Source organism: Aedes albopictus, chromosome 1, assembly GCF_035046485.1.
Source record: "Aedes albopictus strain Foshan chromosome 1, AalbF5, whole genome shotgun sequence".
Lineage (NCBI taxonomy): Eukaryota > Metazoa > Arthropoda > Insecta > Diptera > Culicidae > Aedes > Aedes albopictus.
Genome location: NC_085136.1, coordinates 100032319 through 100052243, shown reverse-complemented (window position 1 = coordinate 100052243; position 19925 = coordinate 100032319). Strand labels below are relative to the sequence as shown.

The 19925-nt window shown below is 40.4% G+C and overlaps 2 protein-coding genes and 1 long non-coding RNA gene across 4 annotated transcripts in view; all 3 read right to left on the bottom strand.

Moving 5' to 3' along the window:
* The window catches only part of LOC109398396 (glutamate receptor ionotropic, kainate 1), a 693316-nt gene that overhangs the window by 36458 nt on the left and 636933 nt on the right, over positions 1 to 19925 (bottom strand). The window contains exon 10 of the mRNA XM_062845084.1: positions 10646 to 11034. Coding sequence (XP_062701068.1) covers positions 10646 to 11034 — 389 coding nt within the window. The remainder of the gene's footprint in view (positions 1 to 10645; positions 11035 to 19925) is intronic.
* Positions 529 to 2419, bottom strand: LOC134285069 (uncharacterized). Of its 2 annotated transcripts, XM_062845088.1 has the most exons (3): positions 831 to 2419; positions 688 to 759; positions 529 to 630 (listed from the first exon to the last, which is right to left on the bottom strand). In XM_062845088.1, the coding sequence occupies exon 1, from the start codon at positions 2312 to 2314 to the stop codon at positions 902 to 904; it is 1413 nt and encodes a 470-aa protein (XP_062701072.1). In that variant the 5' UTR covers positions 2315 to 2419; the 3' UTR covers positions 529 to 630; positions 688 to 759; positions 831 to 901. The 2 variants fall into 2 exon arrangements, with proteins under 2 accessions (XP_062701072.1, XP_062701071.1); XM_062845087.1 differs by having other exon boundaries at positions 688 to 2419.
* On the bottom strand, positions 538 to 7055 carry LOC134285070 (uncharacterized). Its single transcript, XR_009996122.1, has 3 exons — positions 6894 to 7055; positions 5710 to 6829; positions 538 to 720 (listed from the first exon to the last, which is right to left on the bottom strand). It is a non-coding gene; the product is annotated as an uncharacterized LOC134285070 (long non-coding RNA).

The window sequence follows — 19925 nt, the reverse complement described above, 5'->3', positions numbered from 1 at the left end:
TAAGGATGGTATCGCAGCTGAACTCATCAAGATGAGCCCAGAAAAATGGGCACCTAGGAGTAGAAGGAAGGGGTAATCTGCCCCATTCACAAGAAAGGTGACCATTTGGAATGTGAGAACTTCAGGGCGATCACTATTTTGAATGCTGCCTACAAAGTGCTATCCCAGATCATCTTCCGTCGTCTATCACCTTAAACGAATGAGTTTGTGGGCAGTTATCAAGCCGGCTTCATCGACGGCCGGTCGACAACGGACCACATCTTCGTACAGTACCAGATCTTAGTACAATCCACCAGAAATGCCGTGAATACCAGGTCCCAACGCATTACCTGTTCATCGACTTCAAAGCGGCATACGGCAGTATCTACCGCGCAGAGCTATGGAGAATCATGGACGAAAACGGCTTTCCTGGGAAGCTGACTAGACTGATTAAAGCAACGCACACTGGGGCAGAACTGAAAATACATGGAAAAAACCTCTAGCTCGTCGAGATGTCGAGATACTCATTTGGTGTCTTCAGAGAAAATATTTCTATTAACTGTTTTTGGCTACGCAGTCATAAAATGAACAAACGACGTTATTTATTTGCCCAACGTTTCGACACGGGGTTTGTGTCTTCCTCAGGGGGTACTGTAATTGATTATTTTTACTAATACTGTATGTTAATGTCTAGTTGTTTAAACTTACAATCTTTGTGTCGTTATTTGTCCTATGTTTCGTCTAACTATAACTGTCGGATCACGCTGTTTTTGGTACATGCTGTAAGGTTTGAATGTGTTACATAATGTGGAAACTATTACTGAATATACCTTTTTAAAAACTAATCTTACACTTTAAAATTTCTGATTTTTCTCGCACAACTTGTACTGGCAATGGCGCAAACTTTCTACTCTACTTTCTTCTATCTTTCGGATTGATTAGCGTGCCCTATCGGTACAATTGAGTCCCTCTCATCGCTAACATTTCTCTTTGGTGCATTTTGTTCCCTTCTACTTTTTATGTCGTGCAACACTGCTGCGTATGTCGTACTCAATCTATCTATGTCCGTTCGTTTATTGACTGTGTGGTCTGTGTTAGTGATGTGACACATCTCCAGGAATGGAAGTGTGGATTGTTTATAACTGTGGTCAATAATTTGTGTGCGTTCTAAATCGAATCGGTGATTTTGTTCTACACAATGTTGTATTAGTGCTGTGGTGGTCTCGATCAGTGAAGTCTTGGCTATTTCTGTGTTTGTGTTGTTATCATTTATCAGCTTATCTAATCTGTTTACATTTGATCTGTGCCCTGCTAGTCTTTTCCTAAGTGTGTTTGTGGTCATTCCAATGTAGCAACATTCGCAGTTACTACATGGTATTTTGTATATTGTGTTACTAACATCGTCTCTGATTATAGGTTGCTTGACTTGTGTGTGGAGGCTTTTGATTACTCGGTTCTGTTTCGTTGTTATTGTCAAGTTGGGATAATCTTTGGCTAGTATGTTGATGATTTTTTGGGAAAGTGCAGGTATGTACGGGATTGCCCTATATGTTTTAACATTGTTTGTAGTTTCAGGTTGTTCTGCTGCAGGATTTGTTGTGTTTGGTTGATTGGAGATCGTGTTTTGTGGAGGTGATGTTGGGTGATCGTGATTATCACCAGAAGATGCACTTCGATGGTGGGAAAGTGGTTCGTGCTGTTGCTGCATCTGGCTGGGGGTCATTGGTGGGCGCAGTGGTTCGAGTTGTGTAGATTCGGTGGCTGGACTGGTGGAAGACTTGTGTGTTGATCGGCTTTGATCGGTGTTTTCGACGGTTTCGGTCCGTGCGGGTGGCGTGGATGTTGGTACGGCTGGCAGAATGGCTGGCGGGGTGGGCGGCTGGCGGTATGGTCGGCTATGGGTGTCCTCGGTGATAACGTTTAGTGTGGGTGGTGTGGGTACGGCTGGCAGAATGGCTGGCGGGGTGGGAGGCTGGCGAGATGATCGGTTTTGGGTGTCCTCATTGATTTCGATCAGTGTGGACGGGCTGGGAACGGCTGGCAGAATGGCTGGCGGGGTGGGAGGCTGGCGTGATGGTCGGCTTTGGGTGTTCTCGGTTATTTCGATCACAGTGGTGGTGGCGCGTTGTGTGGATAACTGTTTCTTGTTCTCGTACAGGTTTATTAATCGGTTGATTAATTGTCTGGGGTAGTCATTCAGCTGCAGATGTCGGTGAATGATTGCTACTATTTCATCTTTGGACTTGTTTCGTGTAAGGTACCACACTCTGTGGATGAAATTTTTGGCCACGTTCATCTTGTGTTTAGACTGGTGATGGGATTTGTAATTGAGCATGCGCCCTGATGCTATAGGTTTTGCGTACCACTCCGTAGTTAGGCTTTGATCTGGGTTTCTGATCACAGTCAAGTCTAGAAACGCTAATTTCTGGTCCTTCTCGGTTTCTATTCTATTCTATTCTATTCTAGTGCTTGCACAGCCAGTATTGAAAAGCATCCTGGAAATACCAAAATTTCTTCCGATATTTTCTTGTCAGCATTAATATTTGCAGCATATCAGAGATGATGTGACACAAATATTAAAACGGCCAGGCCCACTGTGCAGACTAATGGGTTGGAAGATAATTCAAAAACTTAAGGCAATCAGGTTATCCACTTATGAATAACATGATTGACAAACTTTTTTGAATTGAATGAAGGAAGAAACGGGGACAACCGTACCAACCGTTTCGTTTTAGGGGAATGGTGTTTGAATATAAAATCGTTGGGAGTGGTGCTGCTAAGAAGATTAATGCACACTCCGTTGGCGTCTCTTCTCCTGGGATGGGACACAGGCATTTCTCCATATGTCCTGGCTTCATAGCCTAGGCTTAAGCGCCATTACTCGCTCTCTGAAACGAGAAAAAAATATAATGTTCCCTTCCCCGGATGTACAGAAAAATAAAATAGGTAAATTGCTACAAATACAAATGGCAGATAAATTGAAAATGATAATTTCAGAAAGTCGTATGATGATTTACAGAAATTAATTTCATCCTCATCCTGGGTTGGATATGGCTATTATCACAACAAACCACAATTGCAACAACACGAAGTCCAGCACGAAGTAAACCTTGAAACGGCTCTGTTGCGACTACGAAAATCGATGGACGAGGTCAAATATGACCACGGGAAACTTGTGGAAACTGTAGCAGCGGCAGAACCGGAGAAAGCATATCACTTTTTAGCAAACTTTCATGATAATTTTTTCAAGCCTTCAAATCATAGAAGCAATTATTAAAACCAATTTAGTTTTAATCGTAGTTTTACACCTTCAATACTGCACAATCGCCCCCTCTTCCCGCCTCAAGCATCACCCAACTATTCACCATAGTTGAAATGGCATATTAAAAGTATGATTGGCGTCGGCTTTGCATTTTCTCACACTGCTGTTTCCTTGACCATCAAGATCATCCTGAAATTCATAATGGGCGCAATTCACACGTCCACCCTGATAAAAATCAAACACCTGTTCCGCCGTCGCATCAGCGCTGTAGAAATGTATTTCGGGAGTCCAAATTACATTACAAGGTATAACATCTACCTTAAAATATAACCGTAATTGTGCGCTCGAAACTCATAGTTATGATAAATATAATTTTCACACTACCAAACACACACTATCAAAGATTTCCCCATCTCACTCAAGTGCTGCATCATTTATGGATGGTTTCCAAATAGAACTCTCTCACCGGTTTTTGGAATCCCACGTCGCGTCGCGTCCTGACATCGGTACCTCTCACTGTAACTCGAGCTTGATCGTCCGGTTCAGTTCTTTCTCTGCCCACACAAACACGCAGCTTTTCTCTTCTTCACAGATTTCCAGTCACGTTTCCGGACCTATTTTCACATCTTTTTTTCCACAAACCATGCTATGAAATCTACACTTCCGAATATCACTTCGATAAATTTCCACCATTAAACAAAATTGATATATTCACGTAATAAAAATCTTCTGGATCACAAAATTTGCAATTAATGAAATTCAGGGAATTGACAGATAACGCGAGAAAAACACGCGGGCGAAATTTTTGCGTCCGTACTCGGGCGCAGCACACTACGATCTCGCTAATTTCTGGTCCTTCTCGGTTTCGATGGTAAACTGGATTCTAGGTTCAACATTGTTGAATGCTTGCAGGACTTGTTGCTCAGTGCCCCGTGGAATCGCCATGAAAATGTCGTCCACGTATTTTCTGAAAATAGTTATCTCGAACGGTAGAGACTTCATAGCTTGAGCGATGACTGCATCCAATACAATGTCCGCCGCAATCGGTGACAGCGGGCTTCCCATAGCCGTCCCAAATGTCTGCTTGTAGTACTGCCCCTCAAAGCAGAAGTAACTGGCCTCCATGCAGTACTCGACGATCTCCAAAAACAGGTCCAGATTGATATGAGTATCTACCTCATTCCACCGCTGGATGATGTTCTTCGTGACCAGATGTCGTGGTACGTTTGTGAACAGGGAAATCACTTCCAGAGAAATCATGACGTATCCTTCTGGGAGTGTGATGTTATTCACCTCATCGCAGAACTCAAATGAGCTGGCCGTATTGTAGGGACTGTGGATCGAGTTTTGGAGGACATTGGCGATATACTTGGCGAGTTTGTATGTCGGTGCTGTAACGTTGGGGATGACTGGCCGAAGCGGTAGGTTCTGTTTATGCGCTTTCGGCTGGCCGTAGATCCTGGGGCAAATCGCGTTGTTCGAAGTTAATTCCTTAGCTGTCTTGTAGTCGATGAGCTTCAAGTCCTTCAGCCGTTTGACTAGTGCGTTGTTGCCATTCTGATACCTTGTCGTGGGGTCAGAACGAACTTTTTCGTAAGTCGTGTCATCATTCACCAACGTTCGCATTTTCTGTTCGTAATCCTCCCGCATCATGACGACCGTTCTGTTGCCTTTATCTGCTGAGAGCACGCATATCTCTGGGTGTTCATGCAGGTATCTTTTTGTCGTTTTTGTCGCCGCGACACAGAACTTCGCTGTGCTGTCGCGGGTATCTACCATCGACCGAAAACCGTGAATGAAATTCTGGGTTACATTCACAATCTTGCAACGATTTCTGTCCTGGACCTTCTTGTCGGTGTTGGTGAGAAGGATCTGTTCTGTGTCGGCGAGAAGATGATAGAAAGGTATCTGCGCTAGCGATGTCGTAGGTAGAGCAAATTTTGGACCTAGGCTCAGAAGATGTAGGGTGTTCGCAGGGATTTCCAGCTCGGTCGCATTGAGAATTGCTCGCTCGTTATGTGTTGGTACCTGTTTGTCGTTGCAGTCTGGGGTGCGTATGAGGTTGTCGAGCTTTTTCGCTGTCTGCCTTTCTTTCCTACTCAGCCAACTGCTGTGGGCCTGGTGTTGTGTGGCTACGAACTCCTCTGTTACGCTTTCGCTAGTCAGATCCCGTATGTTGTACCGCAAACTCTGCATTTCCCTGGTGATCTGTCCGATTTTGTAGAAAGTCTGACGGATTTCTAGGTTTAGAATAGCTTTCTTGAACCGGTTTATTGTCCTGTCGACTTTACTCGTGTATGGGCCGTTTTCTGCTAGCAATTCGTGCACGCATTTGAACGGTGATCGAGACCACCACAGCACTAATACAACATTGTGTAGAACAAAATCACCGATTCGATTTAGAACGCACACAAATTATTGACCACAGTTATAAACAATCCACACTTCCATTCCTGGAGATGTGTCACATCACTAACACAGACCACACAGTCAATAAACGAACGGACATAGATAGATTGAGTACGACATACGCAGCAGTGTTGCACGACATAAAAAGTAGAAGGGAACAAAATGCACCAAAGAGAAATGTTAGCGATGAGAGGGACTCAATTGTACCGATAGGGCACGCTAATCAATCCGAAAGATAGAAGAAAGTAGAGTAGAAAGTTTGCGCCATTGCCAGTACAAGTTGTGCGAGAAAAATCAGAAATTTTAAAGTGTAAGATTAGTTTTTAAAAAGGTATATTCAGTAATAGTTTCCACATTATGTAACACATTCAAACCTTACAGCATGTACCAAAAACAGCGTGATCCTAGGGGCGGGACAGCTCTAATAATAATTAGCGATATTAGCAATATTAGGAAATATTAATCCCATAGCCCTACCAAATTTGAACAAAGTAAGCCACGTCGATTGCGCTGAATTGATTTGGAATGACAACCGTGATAACAATGAAAAGAAAAAAATATGATCGTGGTTGTTTCATCGTTTTTGTGTTGCATTTGTAAATGAATCAGGACTAGAAAACTGAAGTCGACAATATCTTGCTCTCTTATTGAGCTTCTCATACCAGCTCATACCAAGAGAATCAATTTGGGACCAGCAAATGACGGACAACTGCAAACAGTCGTGATTGTGTCCATGCGTACTTCTATCACACAGAAGTTTATTTGTCGAATGTGTCGTATCTTTTGGTCTGAAGATCTTATACAATATTGAGGTCACATCACCGGAGATTATTCGATATTCGATTGGCTTGGTTATTGACTATTGACTGGAACCAGCAGAAATACCCTAGCTCAAAAACGCCTCAGAGACATTAAAGTAAAATGCTTTAATGGCAGAATGCGCACCGTCGCACGTCCAAGGGAAGTACAAATGATAGTCTCAGTTTCACAGTCCAGTTTTTTATTTTCATGCAACATAAAACTTTAACAACCAACACCAGTGGTCATTTTCCTCGAGATATTTAATAAAGCCATTTCTTATGATTCCTCCTAGCCTCCCAGCCATGGACTTTCGATAGCCATGTCCTCGATTATATGTATATGCTGGAGCCGTGGCCGAAGATCAGTTTATTTTCCCAGCTAAAATAATGAATAGAAATTCAAGTATTTAACCGAACAAATTGTAGAAAAATTGTGAACATACCGTACCTCCACCTCGCGTCTTCGTGACAGTTGTTAGTTATTGTAGGAAAAGTCATGACATACTATCCAAAAAACAAGTCATATGACGGTGAAGATTAGAACATTAATATTTATTAGGCAGTATTAGAGCCGGTATTAGACGCTGTCCCGCCCCTAGGCGTGATCCGACAGTTATAGTTAGACGAAACATAGGACAAATAACGACACAAAGATTGTAAGTTTAAACAACTAGACATTAACATACAGTATTAGTAAAAATAATCAATTACAGTACCCCCTGAGGAAGACACAAACCCCGTGTCGAAACGTTGGGCAAATAAATAACGTCGTTTGTTCATTTTATGACTGCGTAGCCAAAAACAGTTAATTGTACCATACAGTCGATTCAATCCCAGGAAAATATTTCTGTGGACATGGTCGATATTCTGAGCGGTAGTCAATTTTTCTTACGTTATTCGCATAAAAGTCCTATAAGTCATTTTGGCCATCTTTCATTTTAGCGATATGGTGTCTTCGGCAAAGTTGTTCGGCTATTTATGCTGAAAAAGTTTGCTGAAGACGTCAAATTTCCAAAGCCTACTATTCTTGAGATATTAACCGATTTATAAAATACCTACCTAAAATCGATTTTTTCATTAAAATACGTTTTTAAACAAATTTAAAGTCCGTTTTCGAGTTATAATAATCATAAATACTAAAATAAAACATATACCGAGGAAATTAGTTGGAAAAAATAAGATATGCATTGATTTTATGTAGAAAGTTCCCGAAAATCACGCAAAATGTATATAGGACGTTATTGCAGTCGGGCAAGTTCGGGCAAGTTTTTTCATCGGCAATCACCTAAAAAATACATTAGCTTTCATGTAAAAAAAATCTCAGACATGATATTTAATGATTTTTTCTAAATTGGGTTTAAAGTTTACTGTTTTGGGTAAATTAGTACAAAAATTATGCTCATAAAATACTGCGTTTTAAGATACCAAGTGCCCCAGTGTGCAACGATGGACGGTGTTCAAAACTGCGTAAGGGTTTCGGGTCAACTATCCAGCTCATTCGAATCTCGCCGGGGACTGCGACAAGGTGATGGACTCTCATGCCTACTCTTCAACATCGCTCTGGAAGGTGTGATGCGACGAGCCGGGCTCAACAGCCGGGGAACGACTTTCACAAAATCCGGACAGTTTGTGTGCTTTGCGGACGACATGGACATTATTGGCAGAACATTTGGAACGGTGGCAGAGCTGTACACCCGCCTGAAACGCGAAGCAGCAAAGGTCGGACTGGTGGTGAATGCCTCAAAAACAAAGTACATGCTGGTAGGCGGAACCGAACACGACCGGATCCGCCTGGGTAGTAATGTTACAATAGACGGGGATACTTTCGAGGTGGTGGAGGAATTCGTCTACCTCGGATCCTTACTGACGGCTGACAACAACGTGACCCGTGAAATTCGGAGGCGCATCATCAGCGGAAGTCGGGTCTACTACGGGCTCCAGAAGAAACTGCGGTCGAAAAAGATTCATCCACGCACCAAATGCACCATGTACAAAACGCTAATAAGGGGCTGTCCATAAACCACGTGGTCATTTTTTTTGGGACTTTTCAACCCCCCCCCCGCGTGGTCATTGGTCCATACAAAAATTTTTATTAGCCCATACAAAATGGTCATTGGCCGAACTCCCCCCCCCCAATGACCACGTGGTTTATGGACAGCCCCTAAGACCGGTAATCCTCTACGGGCACGAGACATGGACCATGCTCGAGGAGGACCTGCAAGCACTCGGAGTTTTCGAGCGACGCGTGCTAAGGACGATCTTCGGCGGTGTACAGGAGAACGGTGTGTGGCGGAGAAGGATGAACCACGAGCTCGCTGCACTTTACGGCGAACCCAGCATCCACAAGGTGGCCAAAGCCGGAAGGATACGGTGGGCAGGGCATGTTGCAAGAATGCCGGACAACAACCCTGCAAAGCTGGTGTTTGCAACTGATTCGGTTGGCACAAGAAGGCGTGGAGTGCAGAGAGCACGATGGGAGGACCAGGTGGAGCTTGACTTGCTGAGCATCGGGCGCGACCGAGGATGGAGAGCGGCAGCCACGAACCGTGTATTATGTAGTAGTTTTATCTTGAATTTGATGTAATACTAAATAAATGAAATGAATGAATCTTGGACATTGACAAAAACAAAAACCAAGTCGACACTCATGGTGACGTGCTATACAAATTCATTGAAAGAATATTGAAAAGAGAAATACACACATATTCTTAAAATAGACGCAAGCTGTCGTCTATGACGATTCAAAAAAATATGAAGGAAGCCTCCACCACATACAGGAATGAAACTACCGACTGCAGTATTCCAAAAGGCCCCTCGGACTACTACGCATGTTCACTTGTTCAAAACACTCGCTTGGTCTTCGTTTTCTTGCTGGCAACTCCGAACTATCAAAAAGAGCTGCGTCTGACCTGAACTCGATGCAGACTGGATGACCATTCTACTACTGGTATCTCAGCCGAATCGAAAAAAAAACACCCTTTCCCTCCATTAAATCCATCTCAACGACGGCACGCGACCCAAACTCTATGTAGATACAACGTCAACTTTTAATCTCAATATCTCACTAACTCACTCGTTAACTCACTTACTTACTAATTTACTATCTCACTCATTTTCACCCACTAACTAAATCATTCACTCACTAGATCATTGCCCCACTCATTTTCTAACCTACTCACTTACTCACTCCCGCATCTATCAATTCATTGATTGATTGATTTGTCTTTATTAGAGAGACTTTCAGCCCTTGGCTGGTTCGTCTCTTATCAATTCATTCATTCACTCATTGACTTCCTCATTTAAATACTCGCTTATAAACTCACTCGATAACTCACTGATTCACTTACTCATCCACTTACGCTCATGGAACAGATCTCACATACTCATTCAATCCTGCAATTTACTCATTGCCATACTCGTTGACTTTCTAGCTCTTTTACTCATCAACTCACCAATTCGCAAATTCCAGCTCTGTAACTTTTCGCATGTATCTGACTCACTCACAAATTCATTCAATCTTGGGGCAGCTAACACTCACCAACTCACTAACCTATTTACTTATGCACCAGCTCATTCACTCGCCTGGTTTCTACTGATCTGATTATTTAGAATGTGTTAAAGTTTGAAGCCACACTCATGTTGTCTTTCGGCTCCCTCAAATTGCGTAGTATGTGTCAGTCAAGCTCCAATATCAACATTCTTAAAACAATACGCTCATACTTGTTGTTCGTAGACCGCGAGAGTGCGGGAGATTGGCATCTAAGAACCGAAAGAGAGACAAAGTTGTGAAAGTTTGGGTGGTGCTTCGAATCCAGTTTGACTTTCTATTCCGCATAATTGTTACTTGTTCTGTGGCTTAGTTGGTTAAAGCGCCGGACTAGCGATATGGAGTCGTGGGTTCGAACCCCATCAAAACAATTGGTAATATTTTCACAAATTTATCTCTCAATTTGCCAATTAAACGTATTTTGCCTATAAAGTTTTTACGTCTATTTCAGACATACTAGCCGACTGGTAAAGCCGGAAAAGGGCACTAAAATCATTGCTAAAGCAACAACATTTTTAAACTTTCATCGATTTTTTCTCATCTTCAAGTTTTTCAACATGGGATAAGTGTACGTAACACAACAGTACAGCCATCATCGCAAAACCACAAAAACAATAACTCAATTCCAAATCTAACCCGCATACTTACAGTGTCTCCTTGTTCTGACTGCCATAGCGGCCATCCGGTGCCAACCGGATCGTATAGTTGAATCCGAGTATTTTCGAAACCTCATGTATCAAGTCGATAGCATAACCCTCGAACTGCGAGTTACCGGTCAGCTTTTCGGCCGAGTCCTTCCGCATGCAGTACGGCGAGCTGAGGATGGTCGTCACGATGAGCGTTTTGTTCTGCAGTATCTCGACAATTTCCTTCTGCTGTTCGCCGTAGCTGCGGGTGAAATTCACTCCGGACGTGGAATTCCACGTGCCGCTCTTGCGCAAACCCTGCGGTCCCAGCTCCACTATGTCCAGCACGAAATCACTCCGGAAGCCCTGGTGGTCGAACTTGATGACGTCGGTGAGGCCACGCATTTCCACCTGCGAAGAGAGGAGAGAGTGGGTGTCAGACGTTTTAAGTTGGTTTGGATGGTACTTGGTGCCAGTCATGATGACCGGGGAAATTCTGGCGAAATTTGGAACAATCGGGATGCTGATGGTCGACTGACTGACCGACTGACGACGGGCTGGTCTGGTCTGGTGGCTTTTTGTGATACGTGCTAGAGCAAATCGTACGGTAATAGCGGTCGGCATGCACGTGCAGAAGTTTCGGGGGGTTCAATTGCCATCACATTCAAGTGAACAGATGGGAAATTGGAATTCGTGTTGAGAGTGGAGTGATAGATCAATTTTGGAAGTTTAATTTGTTGCAACATCACGGTCGTTCGGTAATGTTTCCTGAGGGTTCCAATTGCTGGCGGAATTTGGCGTTAGTTTACAACGAAATAACATTTATTTAATCATTCATTCTTCTGGATATAAGTATTGAACGTATAAAATGATTCTATGCCGTGAGTGCAACCATAATATGTGGAGTGTAGGGATTGTTGTGGCCTGATAAATGATATTTTTTACATTTCATTTGTTCATGTTTCAACGCTGCACTCATATTAGCGCCCAAGAATTCAGTAAAACTATATTAAGGGTGACGGGTTCAATTCCCGGTCGATCCAGGAACTTTACGTAAAATACATCAAAGAGTATTATCGTGCTTGCTACGCTATATACACATACAAAATGGTCAGCAGAGGAAGCCGTCAGTAAACTGTGCAAGTACTCATAAAACGATAAACTGAGAAGCAGGCTTTGTCCCAGTGGGGAAGTTATGCCCAGAAGAAGAAGAAGATGAAGAGAGTATGCCATAGGTTTTCAGGGTCGTTTAACCTTCCGTAGCTGAATACAAAAAGCGAGATTTTTTCATTGTGTTGTACAAAATACAACAGCGTGATCGCTCGAGGGTTGAAGAAGAGTAAAGTGTTCCATGGGGATTGAGGATTTTTGAATAAACTGAATTCAGAAACTAAGGTGGTTTAAAGGGAAAACGGTCCATGGGCATTGCAAGGCGTAACGAAGGTTTTCAGAGACGATTCAAGGGATTCAGGTTCTAGGCTAGTCTACGCATACATAGCCATCTCTTGGAAGAATCCTTGAAAATGATAAAATCGACTACTTTTATTTCTTACCATGTCATCAGCAATATTTGCAGTGCATCGGACATGTCTAACATTTCGGATGGCCCAATAAAACCGCCTTCACTCACGGAGTCGTTGGCCCAGTCGACATCCGAGAAGACTTCCAGTAGCGGTGCTGTCTTGTTCGCGTTGAAGACCAGTCCAAAATCCAGCAATCCTTTCACATAGCGAAGCACCCTTTTCAGATGTTCCCAATCCCCATCGCTGGGGCAGCTCTGAAACTGGCTATTGAAATTGACCGCAGCTGTGCATTGGTGTATCTAGGATTTTTTTCCTAGGAATTGCCAGTTTTATTGTTTTTTCAGCCACTAAAGCCGAATCATCTGACTACCGAAATGTTGGAACCGAGTCTTCATGATGAATGTGAAATGTTTAAAATGTTGTATTTATTTAGATCTGAGTTTTTTCAGTAAATCTTGGAAACTACTAAATCTTCACAAAATTAAAAGTAATACAGGGGATTTGTATATTCATTCCAAACTTTACGTTCACCACGACAACTTCTGACTTATATTGCATGCATATAATCATTTGTATAAAAAAAAATCCCTAACATTTGTAATAATTGCAAACAAAAATCAGTAAACTTATTTACATTTTCGGTTGATACCTACGTTACATTGATTATTTTTGTTTTATAAGTTGAACACTACGTGAACATAAACATATTTTTACAGAGCAATTATGAGTGTGATTCTTGAAAACTACCAAAAATTTACAAAGTATGTAAGATACAAGAAATTTGTAATTCCTCAGAGAATTTGCCCGACAATATTTTTTTTTTGGAAACTGTTTTGCAGTTTGTTATACAATTAAATTTTCTTTTGGAAATCTCTCAGTTATTTCTGCGACATCTCCACCTATTGGCACATCCTTTACAAGTTTCATCTGTATATAAAAAAATCTTCAACAATTGAATTTGAAGTTTAACTGGCTTATTTTCTTTTTTCCTTCGCCAATCGTTTTAGTTGTTTCTTTTAATTGGCAATTCTTTTGATTAGCATTTCTATTGGAATTTCATTACATTTCTCCAGCAACTTCTCAGGCAATTGTTGTGGGAATTCTTTAGGTAGTGTGTTTTCTTATTCGTTCGACAATGACTCTGGAAACTTCCTCGAAAATTTCGTCGGAAATATCTTCGCCAATTCCTTTTACATTTTTTTCAGGATTTTCTTCGGAAATCTTTTTTGGATCCCAATACTTTTGTTATTCAATAGTTCTTCGACAATTTTTGAAGACATCTCTTAAAAATCCCTTTGAAAACTCCTTTGGTAATCATATTTTAATTCCCGGCTTTAATTCTTTTGAAATTCATAACACATTCTTTGAGATTTCTTCAGTAATAAATTAACGAATGCAACAGTTTCTTTAGGAATTCCTTCGGCAATTCCGATGAAACTTGCTTCGGGAATTGCTTTGAAAATTTCATCAGGTAACATTTTTGGAGACTTCTACAATCATCACTTTGAGAAGTTTTTTCTTAGGAAATTTCCCCGACAAATTTCCTAGAATTTTTCCTCGGAATTTCTTTCTAAAACAAATATTTCGGCGATTCTTTCAAACAATTCTGCGGAATTAATTTTTTTTCTGATATTTCTTTAATGTTTTTTTTTCGAACAATTAATTTGATAATTTCGCTCGCATCCACTCGAAAAAACAGTTCCATGGAAAACTCGTCACGTTTTTTTTTTTGGGAATTACGAAACTTTTTCTGCATATTCTTTGAAAATTCCTTCGTTAATTTATTTGTCAATACTTTAAATGGGCAATCCTGTGGCAACTCCGATAGATTTTTTTTTTTTCATTTTTTTCCAGATAGCATTTGTCCAATTTTTTTGCAAATCTTTTATAATTTCTTCAGCAACTCCTTTGGCAATTATTACAGAAATTCCTTTGAAAACTCCATTGGAAACTATTATTTTTATTATAATTTAATTATTTTGAACTATTGATTTTGAAGAGGAAAAGGCCTTTTTGTGTGATTTCCATTGGAAACTAAGTAAGCATAGAATAGAAATTTATAGAAATTAATATGGTAATTTATTTGGAAATTTCTTAGTAAGGTTTTCGGGATATTTTTCGAATTTTCCTTTGATAATTCTTTCGAGAAAAATTTTGCAAATTAACCTTCGTCGTGCATTAGGGTCATTATGACCCAAAACGCGATTTCAAGCATTAATATCTCTTTTGTTAGTTAACTTATCGTAATGAAACTTCTTGACTTTTAATATTTTGCAGAAACGAGTCTTTAAAAAAAAAAAATTCTTAAGGTGAAACCAAAATGGCGCTACAAAAAAAGTTACGAATAATGCATTGGGGTCATTATGACCCAGAAAATCAAACTCTTATAGAATGATGATTTTTTCACCAATTCAAATGACCAAAGTCTTATTTGATAGATAATTCCATCAAGAATGTGTTGATATGTTGAAATAGTGGTTCCGGGAACACTGGCCACCGGGAATCTGCTACACAGGGCACCATGTCGGACATGTGAGATAGCACTACATTTTGCAAGTAGTTGTGGAATATCTCGCGTTCTGGACCTTCTAGAAGGATACTGTCTTCGGCAAAGATGCTCAGAAGACTAAGAGCTTTCACAAAGGAAACAATTTAGTTCGAGAATCACTCACTGCGTGGCGCTAGTGTTCCTAGGAGCTTCCAGTTCAGTCTAAACGTCGTATATCTCGTGTTCTGGACAACCTAGAAGGATACTGTCTTCGGCAAAGTTGCTCAGAAGACTAAGAGCTTTCACATAGGAAACAATTTAGTTCGAGAATCACTCACTGCGTGGCGCTAGTGTTCTTAGGAGCTTCCAGTTCAGTTTGAACTTCGTATATCCTGTGTTCTGGACCACCTAGAAGGATACTGTTTTCGGCAAAGTTACTCAGAAGACTAAAAGCTTTCACATAGGAAACAATTTAGTTCGAGAATCACTCACTGCGTAGCGCTAGTGTTTTTAGGATTATCCAGTTCAGTCTAAACGTCGTATATCTCGCGTTCTGGACCACCTAGAAGGATACTGTTTACGGCAAAGTTGCTCAGAAGACTAAGAGCTTTCACATAGGAAACAATTTAGTTCGAGAATCACTCACTGCGTGGCGCTAGTGTTCTTAGGAGCTTCCAGTTCAGTCTAATCGTCGTATATCTCGCGTTCTGGACCACCTAGAAGGATACTGTTTACGGCAAAGTTGCTCAGAAGACTAAGAGCTTTCACATAGGAAACAATTTAGTTCGAGATTCACTCACTGCGTGGCGCTAGTGTTCTTAGCAGCTTCCAGTTCAGTCTAAACGTCGTTTTTTTTGGGTTTTCTATTGATTCAAGTTATTATATTGAAAATGCCTACAGCATAACTGTGGGGTTCGTGATCGTACTGTTAGCAACGTCAGCCTTATAGGCATATTGTATGCCACGGATTTTGGGTTCGATTCCTATTTCGATCGGTAGAAAAATTTCGCCGAACGGAAAATTCTTCATTGAACCACTGAATGTCTTACAGTCTTACATGTTATCCGTTGTCAAGTGTAAGTTATATTCAGTCTGTGGTCTTTGGCGAAGATGGTGTGCAAATTAATCAGGCAACTCTTACGGGATTTCCTTTATTCGGGGATTTTCTGCCGTAGGCAGGTTCATCATGGCTTTCTTTGGAAGTTTCATCTGCAATCCCCTTGGAAATTTAGCTGGCAATTACTTTTGTAATTCTTTCGACAGCTCTCTGCAAAATTGAATTTTAAAAAATTTCTTCAGTATTCTTTCAGCATTGGAAACTCCTTTAGAAAATCCTTACAGAATTTCGTTTGATATTACTTTGGAAATTCAATTAGATACTCCTCACGAATTGAAAAAAAAAAAAAAAATACAATGGTATGGCCGGAGGAAATATCATCGTAATTACCTACAGAATTTACAAAAATCAAGAGGTTTTCAAGAAGTTCATCAAAAATCAAGAAGTTCTCAAAAAATTTCAGAATATTTCAAAAAGCAATTTCCAAATACGTTTGAATGTTGAAATAGCTGAAGGCACCCTCAAGAAATTACCGAATGACTTTCCAAAGGAATTGCTACTGAAATTTCACAAGGGAATCCTGAAGTAAATTCCGTTGCAGAAGAAATTACCAAAAAGAATTCCAAATAAGCTGTCGAAGGCACTTCCGAAAGCATTGCAAAAGAAGTTTCCAAAAAAATCTTGAAGTAAATTCCCAATTATTTCCAAAGGAATTCACTGTGTGATTTTGAAAAATTACCAAAGGAATTGCATGGAAATATCACAATTAATTTGCGAACGAAACTGCAGAAAGGGATTCCATAAGAAATTGCAGGAAGAAATTTTAAAAGTATTTATCAAATAAATTCACAAAGGAAATTTCCAACGCATTTCCATTCTAATTGCAGAACAAATACTCAAAGAAAATATGTATTGAAAAATGAATGCAAAAATAATAACAAAGAATTTGCGGAGAGAACTAATGAAGGAATGGTCGAATCAATCAAATAGATCAAAATAAAATTCTCAAAGAGTTTTTTGAAGGTTTGCCAACAAACTTTCCGAATACTTTCCGAAGATATAAAAAATCAAACATTAAAAAAATATGAATAAATTTTCAAATGAAAAGCAAAATAGTTTTCCAAAGTAGTTGTCAAAAAATATGCCGAAAGTGTTTTCAAAGGAATTATTGACTAGTTCCAAAAGAACTGCTGGAAAACTTCTCTAATGGTCTAAAGTCTAATGGGCAAAAACCTATCCTTCAAAGTGGTCCAGATTGCGAGATACGTGAAAGCTTTTAATCTTATGTGCAACCATGCCGTATCCTTCTAAGTGGTCTAAAACGCGACATTCATGACGTTGAGACTAAACTGGAAGCTTCTAGCAGTACAAGGGCCAGGTAGTGAGTTGATTCTCGAACTAAATTGTATTCTATTAGAAAGTTTCAGTCTACTGAGTAACGTTCCGCAAGACAGTATCCTTCTAGGTGGTCCAGAACACGAGATATACGACGTTCAAACTGAACTGGAAGCTCCTAAGAACACTAGCACCACGCAGTGAGTGATTCTCGAACTAAATTGTTTCCAATGTGAAAGCTCTTAGTCTTCTGAGCAACTTTGCCGAAGACAGTATCCTTCTACAGTCAAACCTCCATGAATCGATATTGAAGGGACCATCGACTCATGGAAATATCGAGTAGTGGAACGGAAACCTTTGGAAAGCTGTTTCTAGAAACCATCATAGTAAGCTAGAAATGTTTTTAAGTATGAAAAAATTTACCTCCATGAGTCGATATCGAGTCAAGGAACATCGACTCATGGAGGTTCGACTGTAGGTGGTCTAGAACACGAGATATACGACGTTCAGACTGAACGGGAAGCTCATAGGAACACTAGCGCCACGCAGTGAGTGATTCTCGAACTAAATTGTTTCCTATGTGAAAGCTCTTAGTCTTCTGAGCAACTTTGCCGAAGACAGTATCCTTCTAGGTGGTCTAGAACACGAGATATACGACGTTCAGACTGAACGGGAAGCTCATAGGAACACTAGCGCCACGCAGTGAGTGATTCTCGAACTAAATTGTTTCCTATGTGAAAGCTCTTAGTCTTCTGAGCAACTTTGCCGAAAACAGTATCCTTCTAGGTGGTCTAGAACACGAGATATAACACTTTGCCAACTCCTTCTAGGTGGTCTAGAACACGAGATATACGACGTTTAGACTGAACTGGAAGCTCCTAGGAACACTAGCGCCACGCAGTGAGTGATTCTCGAACTAAATTGTATTCTATTAGAAAGTTTCAGTCTACTGAGTAACGTTCCGCAAGACAGTATCCTTCTAGGTGGTCCAGAACACGAGATATACGACGTTCAAACTGAACTGGAAGCTCCTAAGAACACTAGCGCCACGCAGTGAGTGATTCTCGAACTAAATTGTTTCCTATGTGAAAGCTCTTAGTCTTCTGAGCAACTTTGCCGAAGACAGTATCCTTCTAGGTGGTCTAGAACACGAGATATACGACGTTCAGACTGAACGGGAAGCTCATAGGAACACTAGCGCCACGCAGTGAGTGATTCTCGAACTAAATTGTTTCCTATGTGAAAGCTCTTAGTCTTCTGAGCAACTTTGCCGAAAACAGTATCCTTCTAGGTGGTCTAGAACACGAGATATACGACGTTCAGACTGAACGGGAAGCTCATAGGAACACTAGCGCCACGCAGTGAGTGATTCTCGAACTAAATTGTATTCTATTAGAAAGTTTCAGTCTACTGAGTAACATTCCGCAAGACAGTATCCTTCTAGGTGGTCCAGAACACGAGATATACGAAGTTCAAACTGAACTGGAAGCTCCTAAGAACACTAGCACCACGCAGTGAGTGATTCTCGAACTAAATTGTTTCTTATGTGAAAGCTCTTAGTCTTTTGGGCAGCTTTGCCGAAGACAGTATCCTTTTAGGAGGTTCAGAACACGAGATATACGACGTTTAGACTGAACTGGAAGCTCCTAAGAACACTAGCGCCACGCAGTGAGTGATTCTCGAACTAAATTGTTTCCTATGTGAAAGCTCTTAGTCTTCTGAGCATCTTTGACGAAGACAGTATCCTTCTAGAAGGTCCAGAACGCGAGATATTCCACAACTACTTGCAAAATGTAGTGCTATCTCACATGTCCGACATGGTGCCCTGTGTAGCAGATTCCCGGTGGCCAGTGTTCCCGGAACCACTATTTCAACATATCAACACATTCTTGATGGAATTATCTATCAAATAAGACTTTGGTCATTTGAATTGGTGAAAAAATCATTATTCTATAAGAGTTTGATTTTCTGGGTCATAATGACCCCAATGCATTATTCGTAACTTTTTTCTAATGCCCGAAGAAGGTTAATTGGGAATCTTCATTCCCATTCCATTCTTCTGGAAACCGCAATGTCTTTGGAAATTCCTTCAGTTCAATTGAGAATTTTTGACTTTTCGAAGGAATTATCAGAGAAATTTCCAAAGGAATTGTCTGTGAATTTCACGAAGAAATGCACAATTTACGTGCAGGAAGAATTCCAGAACTTGTTCCAGAAGAATATGTTGAAGCAATTGTGGTAGAAATCCCTGTATAACTATCTGAGGAATTTTCAATTCAATGACCTGAGGAATTAACAGAAAAATGGCCATAAAAGCTTTCTATTAAATTTTCGAAGAAGATTTGAAAGATATTTTCAAAAAAAAAAAAATATCAGGAAATTTCCAAAGTAAGTACTGAATTTAAAAGGGGTGGTTGAAGAAATTCTTCATCATATAGCCGAAAGAAATCCCAAAAAAATGCCGAATAAATTTCAAATGGAAAAGCCGGCAAAATTTAAAAACAAATTACACAGCGCAAGTTTGTCTTAAGAGCAAACTTATGTGTCTCCGACAGATTTTGGGCCGCTGAATCCAAATCCGGGCTCAGATTTGCTCCAACACGTCACAATTTTTAGCTATACCTCAATTTATAGGGTAAAATATGCAATTTTGGGCTTTTTTGAATTATTATTTTTTTAAGCAATCAAAAATTGAATTGGTCAATTAACATCTGATTTAACGAATCTTGCAAAATATTTTGTTTTACAAAATCGAATTTGATAGTTTTAAGCGATTTATGTTAGGTACGATACATATTTCCCATACAAGTCACCCTTCAAAAATTGCATGCAAGTTTACTTACTGACATAAAATGCTTGAATCTACGAAATTTGATTTGATATAACGAAATAGTTGACA

Coding starts and splice junctions, on each gene's coding strand:
- LOC134285069 (XM_062845087.1), bottom strand. CDS start 2,314: ATGCTCAATTACAAATCCCATCACCAGTCTAAACACAAGATGAACGTG.